Source organism: Zalophus californianus, chromosome 16 (genome assembly GCF_009762305.2).
Source record: "Zalophus californianus isolate mZalCal1 chromosome 16, mZalCal1.pri.v2, whole genome shotgun sequence".
NCBI lineage: Eukaryota > Metazoa > Chordata > Mammalia > Carnivora > Otariidae > Zalophus > Zalophus californianus.
The window spans coordinates 25,924,051-25,942,838 of NC_045610.1; the positions used below are offsets into that span (position 1 = coordinate 25,924,051).

Here is an 18,788-nt window from a genome sequence, read left to right on the forward strand (position 1 = left end):
ATACTAATTAAACTACAACACTACATTGAATTAAACTACCATTGATTCTGGGATGCATCCCCAGAGCACCTGGGTGGCTCAGTCGGTTAAGCTTCTGCTTTCGGCTCAGGTCACGGTCTCAGGGTCCTGGGATTGAGCCCCAGGTCCTCAGGCTCTCTGCTCAGCAGGGAGCCTGCATCTCCTTCTCCCTCTGCCTGCTTGTGCTGTCTCTTGGTCAAATAAGCAAAAAAATAAAACCTTTAAAAAAAATGCATCCCCATTTCAGAGATGTCAAAATGTAGCAAGAAATTGTGTGTGTTAGAATCAATGAGGCAAAGAATTCCATTCTACTAATAGAGAATGTGTATACATAACCTCCCTTTTCTCTACTTGCTGGCAGGCTTGCTCCTTCCTTTTCCTAGCCAAACCCTTGCCTGTCCCTTCTGTATCTCATTTCTCCATGTCATCAGGAACTAGGTGATACTGATTTGGAGTATCTCCTGTGAGTCTCCAGAAAGCCTTGCACTTACAGAAAGTCTCCACTCTAGTTTGTTTAAAGAGCAACTCTAGATGCTCTCTTTGTGAACTTCCTCCAATGATTGTCAACCAATTCTTTCCCGGGTCTGGCCTAAATGTAGTCTCCCCCTGGCACCTGGTGATTCACTGCCCTCCCTGTTCACCATTCCACACAGTAGTTGGTTGGTTCATCTGTACACTATTTATTTGCAAAGGATTTCCCTACAGGCTGTTGGAGAAGGCATGGGAGGGGGCTTGGGAGCAGAAGCTGAGACTGTCATCCAGTTCTCCCTAACACAGGAAACATGACTCTCCAGGCATCTCTGAAACACCAGAGCCTTTGCTTTCTCTGCTCCAGGAGAAGGCAGGATTGGGGGAGGATTAAGCTTCACCATCCCTTAGACCTTACTTCCCCTTTCTGGTTTGGGACTCCATGAGACCAAGTGTGAAGGGAAGACAGGGTAGCGGAATCTGGTACTGCTAAGGGTGATAGGGATTCCTGAGAGGTGGGCCCTGTGGACTTGGGGTCCAGGCTCCTGACAGCAGCTGGCTTTTCTGAGTTGGTGTTTTGCTTCCACCTTTGAGTGCAGGGTAGTGGGGGAGGCCCCAATGCCGGCTCTCCATTGCTAGCTAGCATTAGAAAAGGGACAGATCCATCCAGGGAAGGAACTTCCCTGTCCTGTTCCTTTCAAATTGATCTTGAGGTCAAAGTCTGGAAAGGAACAGAGGCTGACTGGAACTGTTGGGGACACCAGTGGAGGGAGGGATGCAGCCCATGCTGAGGACCAAGAGGCTAATCTGGGATCATTGACAGGGGGACTCTGGTGGGCAGACCGAGCCGAGCCTCAGTATCCTGGGCATGTGACAGGCTGTGAGCCTTGGACATGGGCTAAGGTCCACATGGGTCTGTCTGCCTGTCGAGCTGAAGGGTCCTGTGGCGTGGCACAGACAGACATAGAGAAAGAGAGGTAAGTGGAGACGGAGTGGAGTCAGAGGTCGGGCAGGGAGGTCTAGACAGTGAGGGGGGCCTCGCTTTCCGAGGCACAGAGGCCGGAGAGCTCCCAGCGCAGTGGTCTAAGCTCCCCGGACTGGAGCAGGCATCAGACTTCCTCCTCAGCTTTCTGGGATCTTGAGGCTGCTGGCGGAGTCTTGGCCCTCGCCGCAGTTTCCCCCTGAGACTCTGCCAAGCCCTGGCACCTTGAAGCCCGGGCCTCGGCTCGGATTCAGAAGCCGGCCCAGCACTTCCCCGCTGCCGCCGCTCCAGGCCCGGCCGCGGGGCCCCCCTCCCCGCCCGAGCGAAGGGCCTGCCCTCACCCGTGACCTCCGCGGCGGACTCCGAGGCGCGCCAGGCCCGGTCCAGCGCCCGCTGCCCGCCAGGCTCGGACGAGCAAGGGGCCGGTGAGCAGAGGGGCCGCGCCCTGGCCGTCGCGCCCGCGCGGGGAGCCCGGGAGCAGGAGCGCGCGGGCCGGAGCGCGTAGGTGTGAGAATGTGTGAGGGGCATGGTCGGTGGACGAGTGCGGGGCTGTGAGGCGCTGTGCGCCCGCCCCCCGGGACGTGGGCTTACCGAGCCGCAGCGTGCACGGCTGGGAGCGGGTCTCGGACGGAGGTGTGTGCGGGCGCCCGCGGCCTGGGGCTCGGCGGAAGGCGGCTGTCTGCCAGTGGGCCCCGGCCCGACCAGGCCCGGCCGCGCCGCGCCGCGCCCCAGTACGCGGGCCGCGCCGCAGCTCCGGGCGTGCCGTCCTGGTTGTCGAGTCTCGGTGCGAGCCGCGCGGCCCGGCCCGGCGGCTCTCTCTCTTCCCGCCCCTCTAATCTAAACCATGCGGGGCTCCCAGCCCGGGCCCGGCCGGCGGGGCCCAAGGGCCGCAGGAAGGGTACCAAGCCGCGCGGTGGGGGAGCGCGAGGCCCTCTCGGGGCTCGGGGTCCTGGGGCCGCGGAGCCAGGGGACCCTAGAGCCCCCCTCTCCGGGGGGCGGCGGGCGCAGACTGATTGACAGCGGCGACGTCAGCGCAGGGGGGTGGCGGCCCCGGAGGGAGGGAGGGAGGGAGGGAGGAGGGAGCTGAGGCCCCAAAGTGCAGCGTCGGAGATCAAGGGTCCGCTCCAGAGCCGGGATGTGTCCGGCCCCGAGGGCGCGGCGGGCAGCGGGACACTGACCCAGCGACCCCGAGTCGGTGCCCCAGCCGTCCTGTGCCCCTCGCACCCGAGCCTGGTGGACCTCGGGCCGCAGGCGCCTCCGCATGCGGCAGCGCAGTTAGGGTGAGTGTGGGTTCCGGCGGGGTTGGGGGGTGAGCCGGGCGTGCGGGACAGGGGCCACCCTGAGCCCAGGGTTAGGCTGCAGGGCAGAGGAGGATGAACTGGAAAAGAGGCGAGTAACGGAACCGGGGTAAGAACCTCAGGGACCCGCAAGGCTGCAGGAGGGTGGCGAGATGTGCTTCAGCTCAGGCTGCCGCCTCGGCCCGACTCCCAGTGTTCTGGGGCGCGAGCCCTCATCTCCTCTGAATAACAGGATGAATTGGGTCTGGAGACCCAAAGGCAAAGAAACGACAGCGCCAGCGCCAAAGGAACAAGGTTAAGCCGTGACAAGCGGAGTGGTGGTCTTGAAACTGATGTTTGCAGAATAAGAAAGGCCAAGAAAAGGGCCTGGGTACTTGCAGCGATATCGATGTAGGAGTGTGTGATCAGAAACCTGGACTTCAGAGCCTTTGATGCAACAGGCTTGTCAAAATTAAAGCAAGGAGCATTATATGTAAATAATTATCGATGATCAAGAATTATCAGAATGTGAGCAATTACCAAAGAAACAGGGCTAAGCGGCAAAACTAACAGCGCTCACACTTTAAAACAAGAGTAAAATAGTGGTCACTTTCAGAACCAAGTGAAAATTGTAATCACAGATTTAAAAGGATTATAGACAAAGTCACTCCAAATATAGGAACAATGTGATAAGAATCCTTGTATTAAAATCAATAATAATAGTATAGGAAATAGTAACAAATGACAAAACTGTAGGAGAAAGGTGAACAATTGAAATACTATTAAGGGAAATACTAATATTAGTAGTAGTGATGGAATACTATCATATAATTTAATATTGATACTATAATGAATTATTAAATAATAACCAAAATCTTTAGAGCAATACTAATACAAAGACAGCAACAAGAATTGCTGGAATAACAGGACAATTTATTACCAAGGTATTAATAGTCCCAACAACATTATAAATAATGGTGGAGTTATAAGAAGTATCGTACCAATGTGATGAAAAATAATCAGTGTATTAGGAACTACAGCAATATCACAAATTATGATAAAGTAACAAGGAGTAATGATGTGATGAAAAATAGCCAGCGAATTAAGATCGTAATTACAAATAATGACAAAGTAACAAGATATTGTAACGATGTGATGAAGAATACCTGGAATATTGTGGACAATTCGAACAAATGACAAAATAACAAGAAGTATTATAAGGATGTGAAGAAAATTAACATCAATATTGAGAACAATAATATTACAAGTAATGGTAAATAACAAGTTATTGAAACTGTGACAAAATACAGAGACCGAGGAGCCAGCAATGGAAGCATTTTAGGGGTACAGAATAAAAATTAAAATAACAATAGATTACAATAACCTATTGGAATACGATATCTAACAATTACCTGACTATTAGTAACAGTATCACTAAGGTACCAGGAGGCCCTAGAATGACGGAGCAGTGGCAGGAAAGCAACAACATATTTAATAATGATGAATTAAATCAAACCAGTACTTTAATTTTACAGTAGTAAAAATTAAAAGTACTAATAATTTATGTGCTAGGATATCCTTAATGTCATTGAACTGAACAGAATACTGCTCTGATAATAGAGATAATTAAAATATTTAAAGTAATACAAAATGTTAATTTCCCCCAGTGCGAGAAAAATATCACCAGTAATCTAGAGTGAAAAGTAAAATGCTCTTCTTAGAAAACGAGTTGGCTGAAAGCGACGGACCGAGCGAAAGGGCGCCCAGCCGGCGGGCCGCGTCCACTCAGGGGTCCGCGAGAGGGGCGAACGCGGAGGCTGCGGGCCGCGCGGGCGGCGGGCTCCGGCTGGTGCGGAACCCGGCTGTGCCGTTCGCGCCGGGGCTCCGGGTCCGAGGGTAACCATGGGGGCGGCCACTCTGGGCCAGCCGGGCGGGGAGAAAAGGAAATTAGCGGGGAGCTCCAGCCAGGGTGAGGGCCAGCTGTCGCGATGTCGGGATGTGTCTCCCGGGCCGAGAGAAAAGGAAGAAACGAAGGAGAGCACCACGCTGCCCTCGTCCGGGATCGGAGCCATGGGACTGGCGTCTGTGGATGCCGGCCGTAGCCGTGCTCCGTGCACAGGACTGAGACCGCCGGGCGTGAGTCAGACGGCTGGCCCTGCCTGGCTCCTGGTGTGACAAGTGCCCCGTAGGGGACCCAGTGGCCAAGACAGCATTGCGCCAGGCGGCGCGTCCTCCCGGCCCCGCGCTCCGCCGCACCTGGGACCAGCCGATCGCGCGGGCCCATCCCGCTGGCCCCAGATACAGTTGGAACCAGCGTGTTGGGCCAGAGCCTGCAACTCCCCTCGTCGAGCAGTGTCCCCTTGGCCCGGGTCTCCGGGTTTCCTAGGCCTGGCTCGGAACCCGCACGTGGCCCAAGGCGGGTACTGGCGCTAGCCATGCCGGGCAAGACTTGTTTCCTGCTGCCTGTGGCTGGAGGCCTGGGAGGGCTGTCAGCTTTATCTTTATGGGCTTTTCCCAGCCCCAACTCGCCCAGGCCCCTTTTTATCTCCCTCAGTTGCACTTGGCTTGTTTACTTTGTGAGGCCCTGGGAGCCAATGTCTAGGACCTGGGATGGGGAGGCCAGTGGGCAGGATGGTCAGAGGCCTGGGCCTTGGGATGCTCAGGGAGACCCAGGAGAGAACAGAAATAAGACAGGAAGAGAGGCAGCCAGGCACATAGAAAGACCCACCAGATGCAAAAGAAGGGAGAAGAGCAGGGAGGTGGAAAGGAGAAGCAGAGATAATGTAGGGGTTCATCCATGATGGAGGCAGGAAAGGCAGGTCCTGCTGCCTGGGCTCTCGGCCTGATATCTCAGGACCAACTTCTAGAAGGGAGCAGGCACTTGGGGCAGGCTGGTGAATAGTTCTAGACACTTGGGGAAGCATGGCTGTGCCTGAGAGCAGGTCTAGGTTGTGCCTGTGACCTGGACCCACCCAACAGGCCTGGTCCTTAGCTGGGAAGGGTCTCAGTCCTTTGCCCCAAAGCAGAGCCCTTTGGAGCTAAAGTGTGACTGAGTGAGCCAGCGAATGTGAATGTGTGGGCAAGGCTGTGAGGCCCCTGGCTGAGTTCAAGGCCTGAATCAGAGCTGCCCTAGGAGAATGTGGCTGCTTGAGTGACTAGAAAGCTCTGTGTGGGTGCTTGTGTCTGGGTGTGAGGCTGTGTGTGCCTGTGTGAGGGACCCACAAGGTGTCTGTGGGAGTGGGAATGTGCAGGAGTGAAAGCCTTTGGTTCAGGAAGGCTTTACCTGACTGCTGTCTAAGGGAGTGGGTTAGGGCAGATGGGTGAGCAGGGGCCTGAGGGACTGCCCAGCCCTAGGCTCTTTCTGCAGGTGTGGAGCCCCAGGAGCCTGGGCCCTGCCCTCCTGGCCCGGCTGTCCTCTGGTGCTTACCCAGGAAGTGTCCTGGCTGCCCTGACCCAAGAGTGAGCCTGGACCCCAGTTATTAGGAAACAGCTAAAAGAGACCCAGGCCTCAGGCTCCACTGGAGCCGAGCAGGAGGGAGGGACTGGGGGTGCAGCTGGGGCAATGCCGAGAGGGCGGTCCTTCCTCCAGACCTGCTCATCACACAGCCCCACACCCAGGAGCAGGCAGACCTTGAACCGCACACGGACCCTCCCAGGTCCAGAACCCAGAGGGAGGAGGCCACGGTCCTACCCTCCGCATTTTCAACCTCCCGCAGCTCCGAAGGGGGCGGTGTCCACGTGCGCCTTTCCCTCCCGGGCCCGAAGTCCCCCGGCCGGGTGGGAGCGGGCCGCCGGGCCTCTGGCGAGTGTGGACCCGGGCATGTGACTCGGTGTGTGCTGTGCCCGCAGGAGATGCTGCAGGATAAGGGCCTGTCGGAGAGCGAGGAGGCCTTCCGGGCCCCGGGCTCGGCGCTCGGCGAGGCCAGCGCTTCCAACGCCGCCAACGCCCCCGAGCCCGCGCTGGCTGCGCCGGGCCTCAGCGGAGCCGCGCTCGGCAGCCCCCCGGGCCCCGGCGCCGACGCCGCCGCCGCTGCCGCCGCCGCCGCGGAGCAGGTAGGGCCCGCTGGCCGTCGGGCAGAGGTCGGGCGTCGTTCTGATTGCAGGGCCGCCTGCGTCTGCCAGTCTGCCCCAAAGACGACAGGACTCGCTCCCGGGGGACCTGGCTGCGTCCCGGACTGCGTGTTCTGCTCCGCGGGGCAGGGCTCGCGCTCTCTGCCTTGCGTCCCTCTTCGGCTTCGCGCCCTCGGGGATGCTCTGGGACAGGCGGGGGAGGGCACCCTTGTGGCAGCGGGGCGAGCCCGGGCTAAGTGTCCAGCTCCGACGACGCCGAGAGGGTGGGGGTGGGGGGGCGAAAGCCTGGCACCGGGAGGGAAGAACGGATCTCAGCCGGGTGTGAGCGGGGATCGGCCGCGGGGACGTCGCTCAGAGTGTCACAGTGATAACCTGATGATCGCAATGAAAGGAATCCGTCTGTGCACGCCCTCGACCGGCATGGGTCTGCGTAGCGTCTGCGGGTGCGCGTGTCCCTTCTGTGTCTGCGTGTCTGTCCGAAAGCCTGTGGCTACCTCCCGCCACGTGGAGTATTTATGTTTGTGTAGTGTGTCATCTACCCTGTCGCGGTCAGGATGTGTCCTCTGCGTACCACAATAGGTGCAACTCCGAAGGAGTGGGTTTCAGCTCCTGATTACATTTTGAAAAATTTACCAGTGGTACAGTGTAATTTTATGAAACGAAACCTTCAGACATGAGGTCCCGGGGCTGGCAGCACTCTGCATAGTTCCTTGGGTCTGTGTTCTCCGTCCTGAGGGCTCCGCGTGGAGCCGTGGCCCAGGCCGACAAAAGTCCCCTTCCCTCTCATCCCTAGACCATCGAGAACATCAAGGTGGGCCTGCATGAGAAGGAGCTCTGGAAGAAGTTCCACGAGGCAGGCACCGAGATGATCATCACCAAGGCGGGCAGGTCAGCGCTGGGACGTTTACTTGGGGGATGGAAGATGGCTGGTGGGAACGATGGGGATCCCCTTGGACGCTCTGGCCTTAGCCCCGCGTCCTACCAGGGTTTGCGACTGGGCGCAGAACTTCACCGGCGGAATCCTCCTCTAGGAGCCCAGCAGGCGGAAGGATGGGAGGGGCAGCACTATGCAAATAAAATGCAAATAAGGATCACGGCGTCGGAGGTCACAGTTCCAGCACTATCTTGCTTTGTCCTCCTCCTTTTGGGGACCTGCCTGGTTTCTCAGGATTGCATTGATTGGGGACCCGGAGATGGCCCTCAACAGATGGAGGGAGGGGACCTGTGTTTTCCTATTTCCATAACTTTTCCGGGGCAGCGTGCACCCAGATCTCTCAACCCAGGGGTGCTGCTCCTCTATTGACAGCATCCCCCCTCAGCCAAGGGAAAGGGCCCTGTGTGTGTTGTTTAGGGAGCAGCTCTCGGGTGGCTGCCAGAATAATGATTTATAAAGTGGAAACATCTTTAAAATGCACTGGTGTCTGTGGGAGAGAGCCTGGAGGAAAGCGTGAGAGGAGGAAGATGCAGCCGGGGCAAGAGGAGAGAGAGAGAGAGAGAGAAGAGAGAGGAGAGAGAGTCAATGGGGTTGGGCGTCTTGGGCGGGCAGGGCAGGAAGGGCTAGGCCAGCGGTTATCAGTGAAGGGGGTTTGCTGCAGACAGTGAAGCTGGAAAGTTCAGGTGTAGAAACTACCCCTTCTCCACTTACTCACATTTGATTTTGGTCCCTGAGGGGAACAGGGAAGGTGTGAAAATGTGCCGTTGTCTGGCCGTGGGCCCATGATTGGGTTTTCCAAGGAATAAGGTGGTGAAGCCTTAAGGGTCAGGGATGGGGAGTCAGACCTCAGCTGCCTGCCTCTGTGCAACCCTCAGGCTAGGTGCTGCAGGGTCTCTGCCCTCTCCTCGTCCCCCTCTGCAAAACCATACATACAGTTGTATGCACAGCACTTAGCACAGCTCTGGCACATGTAAGCGTGCCATAAATGCTAGCTAAAATTAATCGTAATTAGAGAAATGTCTGGCATCTGCTCAGCATTTTTCTTCTACTTTTTTTTTAAAGAACTCTGCCGAACGGTGGGCTGTTCAAAAGAAATAAAAAACTGGTAGTTTGCAGTGTGCAGTGGAGTAGTCCTGTGGTCCCTTGTGTCCTTTCCCTGGCAGGACTTGCAAGGTTTCCTCTGTTTTGTTGGGAGTAAAGTCTGGCCACTTGGCCACCCCGCCCTGGTAGGTGGCAAGGCCACCTGGAGCCTCTATCAGGAGAAGAAGCGGGGGGGATATCAGGGCCTGAATTTGCTGCATTTGGGAGATGGGGAAGGAGGATGCATGAAGGGAACCTGGTAGAGGGTGCCAGTTAGAAGAGTCCTTGAGGACAGTGGGGAGCCAGGTGTCACAAGCCTTGCCTCTTCCTAGCTGAGGGCGCCTGGGCACGTCTCTAAGCTTCCTGTGGCTCAGTGGTGTTGGCTAAAACAGAGCTGGTGACTGTAGACTTACCTGCCATCCTTCCTTTCCCCGTCGCTGTGAGACTCAAACCAGGGGTCCTGTGAGCTACGAATGGTAAATTGTTGAGTGGATTATAGGTGTGAAGAAGGGGAATTTATTTCTGGTGACTGCCGGGGTGGAGGGAAGGAAAGAAGAAAGAGAAAGATCCAGAATTCCCTTTTTAGGCAGCAGAAATAACCTTGTCTTTTGAAAATAAATGATCAGCATGTTCTTGGGGCAAGCCTGGCCTCTGGCATTTAAAACAAAAGACATTTGTGATTCTCCTCAGTGGGGTTTCCTGCATCTGCATGGGTCCTCCTCCTTCCCTGCCCCCAACACGGACACAGACACAGACACAGGCACACACACACAGACACACACACACACAGACACACACACACTTCTACAGGTGACCAACATCGGGCAGATGTTTGTGCCCGATTCCTAGTGAAGGCTTAGAGATGGGCCTCAGGGAATGATGATAATAATTTTTAAATGGCTGTGATGAAGTTGGCCAATTATGGTTTCATCACACTCTGGCGGAAAGTTATTTGTGCAACAGGTCTAGTCCTGAAGAAAGTCACTAGCCTCATCGCCCCTCCCCACTGTTCTCACAGACCCTCTTTCCTCCTGCATAGCTGCTCCCTGACCTCAGAGACCAAATTCAGGGTTCTGATCCCCGTGACCACCCCCCCTTCACTGCCTCCCTCTCCTGGGCAGCCTCAGGAGGTAGCTTGCTTTGCCTGGGCTCAGTTGCTCTTCAACATCCTGTGGACTCCCACTTTTCTTTGTGTCTCTACCAGCACCCTTCTTGGGACACCTGCATTTCTTAGCAGATGGCCTGGACCCTTCTCCTGAACCTTGAGTCACAGATTCCTAGACTGCTTGAGCTGGAGGAGAACCAGGGGAACATAAACCTGACCCCAGAAAAGGGAAGGCACTTGGTTCTTATAGACAGAAGCAAGTCTACACAAGCCAAGCTGATGACACTCCACCCCCAGAACAAAACCCCAACTTTGAGAAATTCCCCTTATGGCTTATTTACAAAGCCATTCGATGTGGGGTTTTTGCTCTACCCTAGGGACCCTGGCTGGTTAGGGGCATGGTCGTTGCTGTCTGGTTGAGGGAGAGGCAGGCCCTGGAAAAGGGGAACCCAAAATGTTCTCAAGCTAGTTTGAGTTTTTGGTCACAAGCCTCTTGCCTGAAGCCCTGAAGGTCTTAAGGCCAAGGAGAGAATAATCTCCTTCACTGGACAGTTGCTTTGGATTCTCGTAAACCATTCCATCTGGGGAATAAAATGCCAATCACATCAGGAGACATCGATTTCTGAATGCTCAGTAACCCCTGATGTCAGGTGTAAAATGGGGCCAGAACCCTCCCAGCCAGTTTCTGTCCCTCTCAGTCTCCTGCACTCACGAGTTTTAAGCCATTCACGGCATTGAGCAGACCCCTCCTGTCTCTACCTCCTTCACATCCCTGCCAAGCTTGAAACATGTGAGAAACTGCATTTTCTCCCAAACATAGATAAAAGTGAGCTCCACAAAAATTTAAATATAAACCTCCCCAAAATGAAAATTTCCTAACCGTTTGACTGCTCTCCTCCTAGGTCATGGTTTTGCCACCAGATAAATCTCCACTATCAGCCTTCATAGCCTGTTGAGTTCAATGTTGCTTGTGTTAGTGACAGTGAATTTGCGTTTGAAAAATGAACTACCGATGAGAACTCCTGTTGAACCTGTATTGTTTGTTATTCTGAGGCAAGGATTTGGCCCAGCTTAATCCGGGGCTTCAAAGCCAATTGCCCTCGCTCTGTATACAGAGCGTCAGAACCCAGTGGCGTGGGTGATAAGACAAGTAAGGGTTGAAGACACTGGGAAAGTGGGTTGGAGAGAGAGTCCTTTGATCTCTTTCTAAAGTATTTTCTGAAAGCAAAAGTCTATCAGAAGGAAGTGTCTTTAAAAAAGAATCAGAGAAGCAACTGATCTTCCAAAACAGCATTCATTCCACACACCCTCACTCCTGCCCCCCACCTCAGGGAAAATATTTCTTAAAAATGCTATGAGTGAATTAGAAAACTGTGTGTGTGTGTGTGTGTGTGTGTGTGTGTGTGTGTGTGTGTGTGTGTGGACACACACATATGATATATACACGGGTATAATTTTCAATGTCCGTTTTATTGAAGTGGAACATTCCTGCAGAAAAATGAACAAATCTTAATTGTACAGCTCTATAGACTTTCACAAAAGGAGTACCCCCAATCATGGCACCACCCAGATAAAGAAACAGAAGAGAACCTCTTGTGTGCCACCCCCCCACCACTCCCCGCCCCCCCCCCCGAAGCCCCTCTCCGGACTTCGCACCCCTTGGATTTGGTTTTGTGCCTACGTTTAAGGGAAGGCACATCTAGATGCTCCTGGGGTTTCCGGGGCCCCAGAGAAAGTCGGGTGCCTTCGGGTTTGGGGTTTGGTGTCCTGGCTAGGTGGAGAGAATCTGGCTGGTCTCCTAGGTCCGGCTTACTCCCTGCACCCCCCTTCTGGATTGGTGAGGGGCTCACGTAGGTCAAGGTCAGGAATTTGGCTAGGGCTTAGGCCGGGGAGCCAGGAGCCCCCCGCGGCTGTCTGAGCCCAGCTGAACTTGCACGTCCCCCCTCAGCAGCGAGCGAGCATTAGAGGGGCTGTTGCCAAGATCACAATGCCCCGAATCCCTTGCCCCGCGCCCCGCAAGCCTCCCACGCCGAGAAACGTCCAAGGAAGCTTATCTTAGCAGTTCATTCTAAAACCATTTCCGAGTATGAAGTAGATAAAGGCTCCAGCCCGCACCCTTTCAGAGCCTGTTTCATGATCAGAGGAGAAACCCCCGGCTTTCATCTCCTCCCGGGCGGCGGGGCGGGCGGCTTGTTTATTCCCCGGCGGAGCCGTTTCCGCGGGCGCCCAGAGCGCCCCTCTGCCTGCGGGGCCCGGAGCCCCGAGGGGGCGCCAGGGACGCAGACGGGAGGCCCGCGGGGCGCAGGGAGAGAGTGGGGGAGAGGGCTCGACGGCGCGGGACTGGGGATGGGGGGGCCACGGGGTGTCCGGGACAGGCGAGCCCGGGATTCCTGGCCGGCGCCCGTGGCGGGGCAGAGTGGGAGCCAGGCGGCTCAGAGCCCTAACCTCTCTTCCTGGCCCTCCCTCCCCGACCCGATGAGCTGTTCATTTCCCCCACAGTGGTGGTTTCCAGGTACATTTACATCCTGAGTCACAGAAACAATTTACATCGCACCCCCTCCTGCCATCGGTTTCAGGAGAGAGGGCCTTCACAGTGTAGGGGAGCCCAGAGGAGGTGACAGTTCCCAGACCCAGCCTGCCGTGGCAGGAGTCCCGCTCACCCGGGAACGCTCCCTTGCTGGGCCTCTGGGCTCCAGCTTTAGCCCCCTCTGGAACCAAGGGCAGATGCCTTCAGCGGGGAGGGGAGGCTTACAGGCTGCATGGACCGTGTGCTTCTCCTGCACACGCAGCCTTTTCCCCACCCGGGTGTGCCCTGCATTCTACTGGAGCCCCGCAGGTGGGGAAATGATAGGGTCCCCAACGCTCGAGTTCTCAGAAGCAGTCACCAAACTGGACCCCTGACAGATAGGGAGATACCTATTCCAGCGAAAACAGTGGCGCTCCCTGAGCCTGAGTAGTTCGGCCTGGAGCAGTGGACTCTTGAGCTCCCGGCTCAGGCCAGCTGTCGCATCCCTGGTCCCTGCCCCTCAGGGCTGCAGCCCTGGGAAGAGGGGAATTGGTAGGCAGGGGAGGCAGAGGCTGGGGGATACCTTCCTTCCCTGTGCCAATTCCTGGCAAAACCTTCCTGAGGGTGTTTTCCATCAGGAGTCCAGTCTGTGGCCAGCTTCTAGGAGAAGCCAAATCACAGGACCCCAGTTCCATGCCTTGGGGAGCTGAGCACAGGCTGCTTATGGGCCTTCTAGAAAGCATCTAGCCCATGTCAGCCTGGCCTCCTGAGCTGCTGAGACAAAGCGTAGTAGGGAGTAGAAGAAGGGGAAGGGCAGGGTCCTTGACCCTCCTCTCAGCCCAGGTTAGGGAGACTACTCCAGTGGCAGGGAGCCATTTTCTCCTGGCCGCCTTTGTAGATACTGTCCTGGGGGGTGGCCATATCTGCCCTCTGCCATTGCTACCTGGAGTGATTATAGGACAAACAGGCTAAGAACGGGGCACTGGTGCCAGGTCAGCGCAAGCACAGCCAGGACTGCCCCATCTTGTGGCAGTTTCTGTAGCGGTTACAAAATGGTGGTTTGGAGGGGACAGGATTCTTGGCCTTCCCCCAGGGAGGAGGGGAGGTGAGGCAGCTGCTGCCCTCCCCGCTTCAGCTTTAGGCCTATCAGGGAAGAGGCTGGGCCTGGAAAGAGGGTGGTGCAGGCTCCAGCTGTGCCCCCAGGCCGGGCAGGGGCTGGTAAGCAGGCAGGACCGGGTTCCTGAGCCCTCTCACTTCCCCCATTCCTGGAGAGGGGGTGGGGTGGACATTTGAAAATGCTTTCAATTGACATCTGAGACAAATTCTTCCACACGGTTTATAAGTCCCTAGACTTGCAGCTAGAACTTCCCTCCTCCCTCCAGGCAGGCACGCGTGCACATATGCGCACTCCATTGTGTACTCAAGTACACGCACTCGTGCATACACAGGCCACACACCTCCCACGTCCCTGGCCCACTGCAGTGCTCTCACGGGCCCTTCCTCCCGCAAGAGAGAGGGCGAGCGGACTGGGGCTGGGCCAGGGGTAGAACTGAACCTCCCACCTCAGGGTCCTGGCCGGGGCTTGCTGTAGGGTCTGCCGGTTTGTGGAGGCCTTGAACCCTTCTGGAAGCCCTGTCCTGTCCAGGTAAGCTGGAACCCCTGTTGACAAAATGGGGGGCTGCAATCATCTGTTTGAGGTGTCTAGGACAGCTTCCCTTGAGGTTCTCTCCGCTTAATGAGGAGGCAGAGGACCACTTGATGGCTTTCCTTGAGGGAACAGTTTGGGCACTGTCCCCAACTCAGGGGATTTGGTTCCTGATGCCCTAGTGTCTTCAGTTAGGTTTGGATCCTGCCTCTCTCTTGGGGGAAACACCTTTGTGGGAGATCAGCTAGGAGAGGGTGGGGGTGTCTGAGAGGATTGTGAGGAAGGTCTGTCTGCCCCTCTGCGGAGGTCCAGTGTCAGGGACCTGGTGACCAGGGGGCAGAGCTGTGCCCCTGCAGGTGTGTGTACATGCTGTTGTTCATGTGTGTGTGCTGGGGGGTCTGGGGAAGTCCTTCTCTAGAATATTCACTGAGCCTCGGGGTCCTGGATGGTCTTAGCATGGGCTGTGGAAACTGGAAAACTTCCTGTTTTTTGGTGAGTCCATTTTCACAGAGGTCGGTCACCCACTGGTTTGTGGAGGAAGGAGTGCTGTGAGGGCCAGCGGCAAGAGTCACAAATGGATGCAGTGAATCCAGTGAATCCACACACCAACCTGTGAGATAGGTGGTAATATGCCTGTTTTAGAGATAAGGAAACCAAGGCACAGAGAGATCCAAGCAAGCTGCCCAACGCCTCACAACTTGTCAGTGGTGGGGCCCAGGCACAGTTGTCCTAGAATCTTTTCTCCATGAGGCTCCTGAGCTGGCTTCCCCTGGTCCCTGGTGAGTGTGCACAGGCCCAGGCAAGGTCTTCACACAGTTAAACACTTCTGCTGAACACCCCAAAGGAATCCAAAGACCTAGCAGCGCTCTCCTGTTTTCCTGTGAGTTGGTTTGAGGCCTGAGGGCTTCCACAGAGGCAAGGCCCGGAGGAGACACTCCATTGATTACAGAAGCAGCTGACAGGGACTTCGAGGTCTTTGCTCTGGCCCCTGTTAATGGCAGCCCAGAACTTTAGTTGCATATGGACTGGCAAAGGGCAGGAGGGAAATCAAGCAGCCAGGTTGCTGTTGAAATCCTCTCTCATGACCCTGAGGGTTTCTATGCTTTAGCTGCTCACAGCCAGTAGGCCTAAATATTAGGGGATCGTGGGGAAGAGGGAATTGCACTGGGGAAGCCAGGTAAGCCCTCTTCCTAGACACAGCTCCCGGGGCTCAGAGCAACTGGTGTGGCCCTTCCCTTGTGTAGGGGAAGGCTGAGGCCGGAGAGGGAAGGGCCTTACCCAGCTCACACAGGTCTGATCAGGGGCCAGTGTCTAAGGCCTTCTGTCCCCTCACCCCTGTGTGCCATCTCTTCCGGTGCTCTGTGTATGCCTCTGCCTCACACCTTGGCTCCCCCCAGGAGGATGTTCCCCAGCTACAAGGTAAAAGTCACAGGCATGAACCCCAAGACCAAATATATCCTGCTGATTGACATCGTCCCTGCGGATGACCACCGCTACAAATTCTGTGACAACAAATGGTAAGAACCTGGGGCCCTCACATCCCCTGTTCTTCTCTCACCACAGCCACCCCACCACCTGGTGTTTGGTCCAGGGACTCACCAGTTAGTTCCAGTGATTGCCCAGACGTGCAGCATTGGGAACTGAGCCTGCAGGGGCTGCAGGGTCGGCAAATGTCTGCCCACCTGCTGCAGACGGGGCTGGGGCTGGAAATGAGCTGCTGTGTTTGAGTGTTTGGTGGCTTTCAAGAGTCTGTTCTCTCCCTACAGCTGTGGACAGACAGGATTGGTGACTATGCTGTGGGGTGACAGATGGACAGCAACACTGGATGAATACAGGCTCTGGTCGGGCCGCACTGGGGAGGAGGGTGGGAGCTGTTTTCTTGGGGGACTTTGATATTGGATGGTTAGCACCCAGGTACCTGGTCTGTGGCATCTTCTGCTGCTTTTCCACTTGCTCCTTGTCTGGCTGTGAGCCCTTCCTTTAAGCTGTCGATCCACAGTGAAGGGCAGCCGCCTGGTGGTTGGATGACAGGATGCCTTGGCAAGGGGTTGGGGGAAACAAGTGGGTTGTAGGGCAAAACAGGGGCCAGGCAAATAAACACTGGGCTGCTTTTCCTAAGGCCACCTCTTCTGTACCCTGTCTGTCCCCAGAGCCCAGGACAGTGCTCAAGGAGAGAGAGGGATTGAATGAATGAGCAGCCGGCTGGAATGTGGGCTCCACAGTGGGTTGGTAGTAGGGTCAGCAGAGACCGGGCTGAGGAGGCAGGATTCAGTGGCCAGGTCCTGTCAAGGGCCATGTTTCTATTTCTTCTCTCTTCGGGTTGGATTATCATTCAAAGCAGGCTCTGGCTGAGGGTACATTTACCAAGTAATTTCTTTGGGGGCAAGCACTATATTGGGGACAAGTAATTTGAAAGTTGTCTGGGTCCTCTGAGAAGCTCCCTCCAAATGATATAATTTATAACATTTTAAAATTGAAACTATAACAGGTACACAGAAGTGCCTAAATCTCCACACAATATACTTGTGATTAGCTCCATTCTTTGAAGGAAATAATCACATCTGTCTGTAACTCCCCTTTCTCTTTCTACTGCAAATAAAAGAGATTCAGAATCGCTGCCCCTCCTCAGCACACTCTCCTCTGACCCTCACGCCCACTCACAATGCCCGACATTGAGAGTATAGGATGAGCATTGATTTTTTTTTCCCCCCTCTCAGATTTATGGGGATTTGCTCTCAGAGGGGACAGGGAATCTGGGCTTTTCCAGACCCCAGAGTAATCAACCGCTGTGGTTCTGGCTGCTCTGTTGGCAGGATGGTGGCAGGGAAGGCTGAGCCGGCTATGCCAGGAAGGCTGTATGTCCACCCCGATTCTCCTGCCACTGGGGCCCACTGGATGCGGCAGCTGGTCTCCTTCCAGAAGCTGAAGCTCACAAACAACCACCTGGACCCCTTCGGCCATGTAAGAAAGAAACTGCCTGGCCTTGAGAGCCAGCCCTGGTGCTCTGCTGGGGGTGGGCTGGGTAGGGATGGAGTTGTGGAGAATCCACTCTTGGGATCCAGCTCCGGGCTTTGGCACGTGCCGGGGCCAGACTGGGGAAGGAGCCCAGGGTCTGAGTCCCACAGCAGTACATCCTTCCCCTCATACTTGCTGCCTGGGTAACTTTGGGCAAGTTTCTTGGCCTTTTTGAGCCTTGGTTTCCCTACCTAAAAACATTTCGTGGTTGTAAGAATTACCTGAGAGAATATGCAGGAAGCACTGTGCACGTGGGAGGCTTTAAATACATGGCAACTATCCACAAGGACAATGATGATGGGTCAAATCTCTCCACTTTGGTTTCCCCAAATTTGGCCTCGCTGGAGCCGAACACACGTTCACTTTCTTGGGAAAGAGTCACTGATGAGTTCTGAAGCCTCTCTTTGGCATGTGCCTTCTGCCGGGCCTGGCACCCCCTGCCCTCTGGAAGGGAAGGCCTCACCCTGGCCCCGGTGGCCGCTCCTTCCTGGCCTTGCCTGGGGCCTGGCTCTTACAAGAGAGACTCTGGAGCCCCAGGGATGCTGCCGCTGACGCCCCATCCAGGCTGCTGAGGCTCATTCTTTCCCCATCTGGCTCTGGCAGGCCCACAAAAAGCATTTTATGTGGAAATTTTTAGCTCAAGTGTGTGGCAAACTGAAGTCTGGGGACCTGGTATTATCCGCCAGGGCACAGGCCTGGCCCCTCTCTGCTACCCGTCGTTACTCTGGAAGTACAGGGTGGGGTGGGGTGGAGCACAGGGGCCGTAGAGGCTGCCAGATGCGGTTGCCCAGGCTGCACATGTAATCCTCAGGGTGCGGCTGGTGGTAGGGGACGCAGGGGTGAGGAGGGGGTGCAGGGATGTGCCTCTTTTATACCTAAGTTCTATTCCTGAGGAGTTGCATGCACATCAGAATCCTGTGAATCATAGTTCCTCATGGAAAATGCCAGCAATGGGTCATTTCTGATTGATTGGTATATAAGACAAGCAGCCCTTAGTTCTAATTTTCTGAGTCTGTTCCGTTCTCTTCTGAGTTGGTAATCTATAAACAAGCAACTAGGAGAAAGCTTAATGAGTGTAATGAACTCCTGATTTTTCCATTTTGCAAGGAGCCCAGGTTTTCCCATGCGAGGCAGGCAGGTGCTGGGGGTGTGTGGCAGAAAGGGGCAGACCCAACTTCTCCTGGGGGTGGAGGCAACCACCGATCTAATGGGAAGGGTAGGCCAAGCCCCCACCTCCCAGAGCACGGGGCCTTTTAACCAAGGGACAGAAGGGCCTCCTGGGTCTTACTGGGCACTATCCTGGCCAAGACTTTGCTCCCCGTTGGCTCCTACCTGGCCTCCTCTGCTTGCCCAGGTCATGGCACCAACCTGGAGAGGTTAACGAGGGCCTCTGTGGTGGGAGTTTGGGACTAGCTGGCAGGCACGTCTCTGCCTACCACTGTGCACAGGGCAGAGCTTGGCAAGAGCTGGATCTTTGCGTGAGCCAGCCTGGCTTGCCTCTCCGGTGCCTCTCCTGGAGTCCATAAGGGGTTTGCCTTAATCCCGCATATGGTCTTGAGTCTGAGCCGGTGGGGCTGCCTGAGGGGCTCGTGATGCTGGGATTAGCCCTAGCTATACTCACCACGCCTGCCTGGAGCTCACCTCTCCTTGGCCATAGGGATACTCCCCATACTAACTCAGCTTCCTC

At 55.6% G+C, this 18,788-nt stretch overlaps 1 protein-coding gene across 4 annotated transcripts in view; it reads left to right on the forward strand.

Moving 5' to 3' along the window:
• Positions 1-1,991: 1,991 nt before the first annotated feature.
• The window catches only part of TBX4 (T-box transcription factor 4), a 31,617-nt gene continuing 14,820 nt past the window's right edge, over positions 1,992-18,788 (forward strand). For 3 of the 4 annotated variants that reach the window (XR_003525309.2, XM_027626078.2, XM_027626077.2), the window contains exons 1-5: positions 2,617-2,748; positions 6,595-6,798; positions 7,610-7,704; positions 15,484-15,603; positions 16,900-17,047. Coding sequence is in view for 3 of the 4 variants with exons in the window: in XM_027626078.2 (XP_027481879.1) it covers positions 6,598-6,798; positions 7,610-7,704; positions 15,484-15,603; positions 16,900-17,047 (564 nt within the window). In the remaining variant the exon portion in view is untranslated. Of the gene's footprint in view, positions 2,102-2,616; positions 2,749-6,594; positions 6,799-7,609; positions 7,705-15,483; positions 15,604-16,899; positions 17,048-18,788 lie in introns of those variants that run through there. The other variant, XM_027626079.2, reaches the window with a different exon arrangement.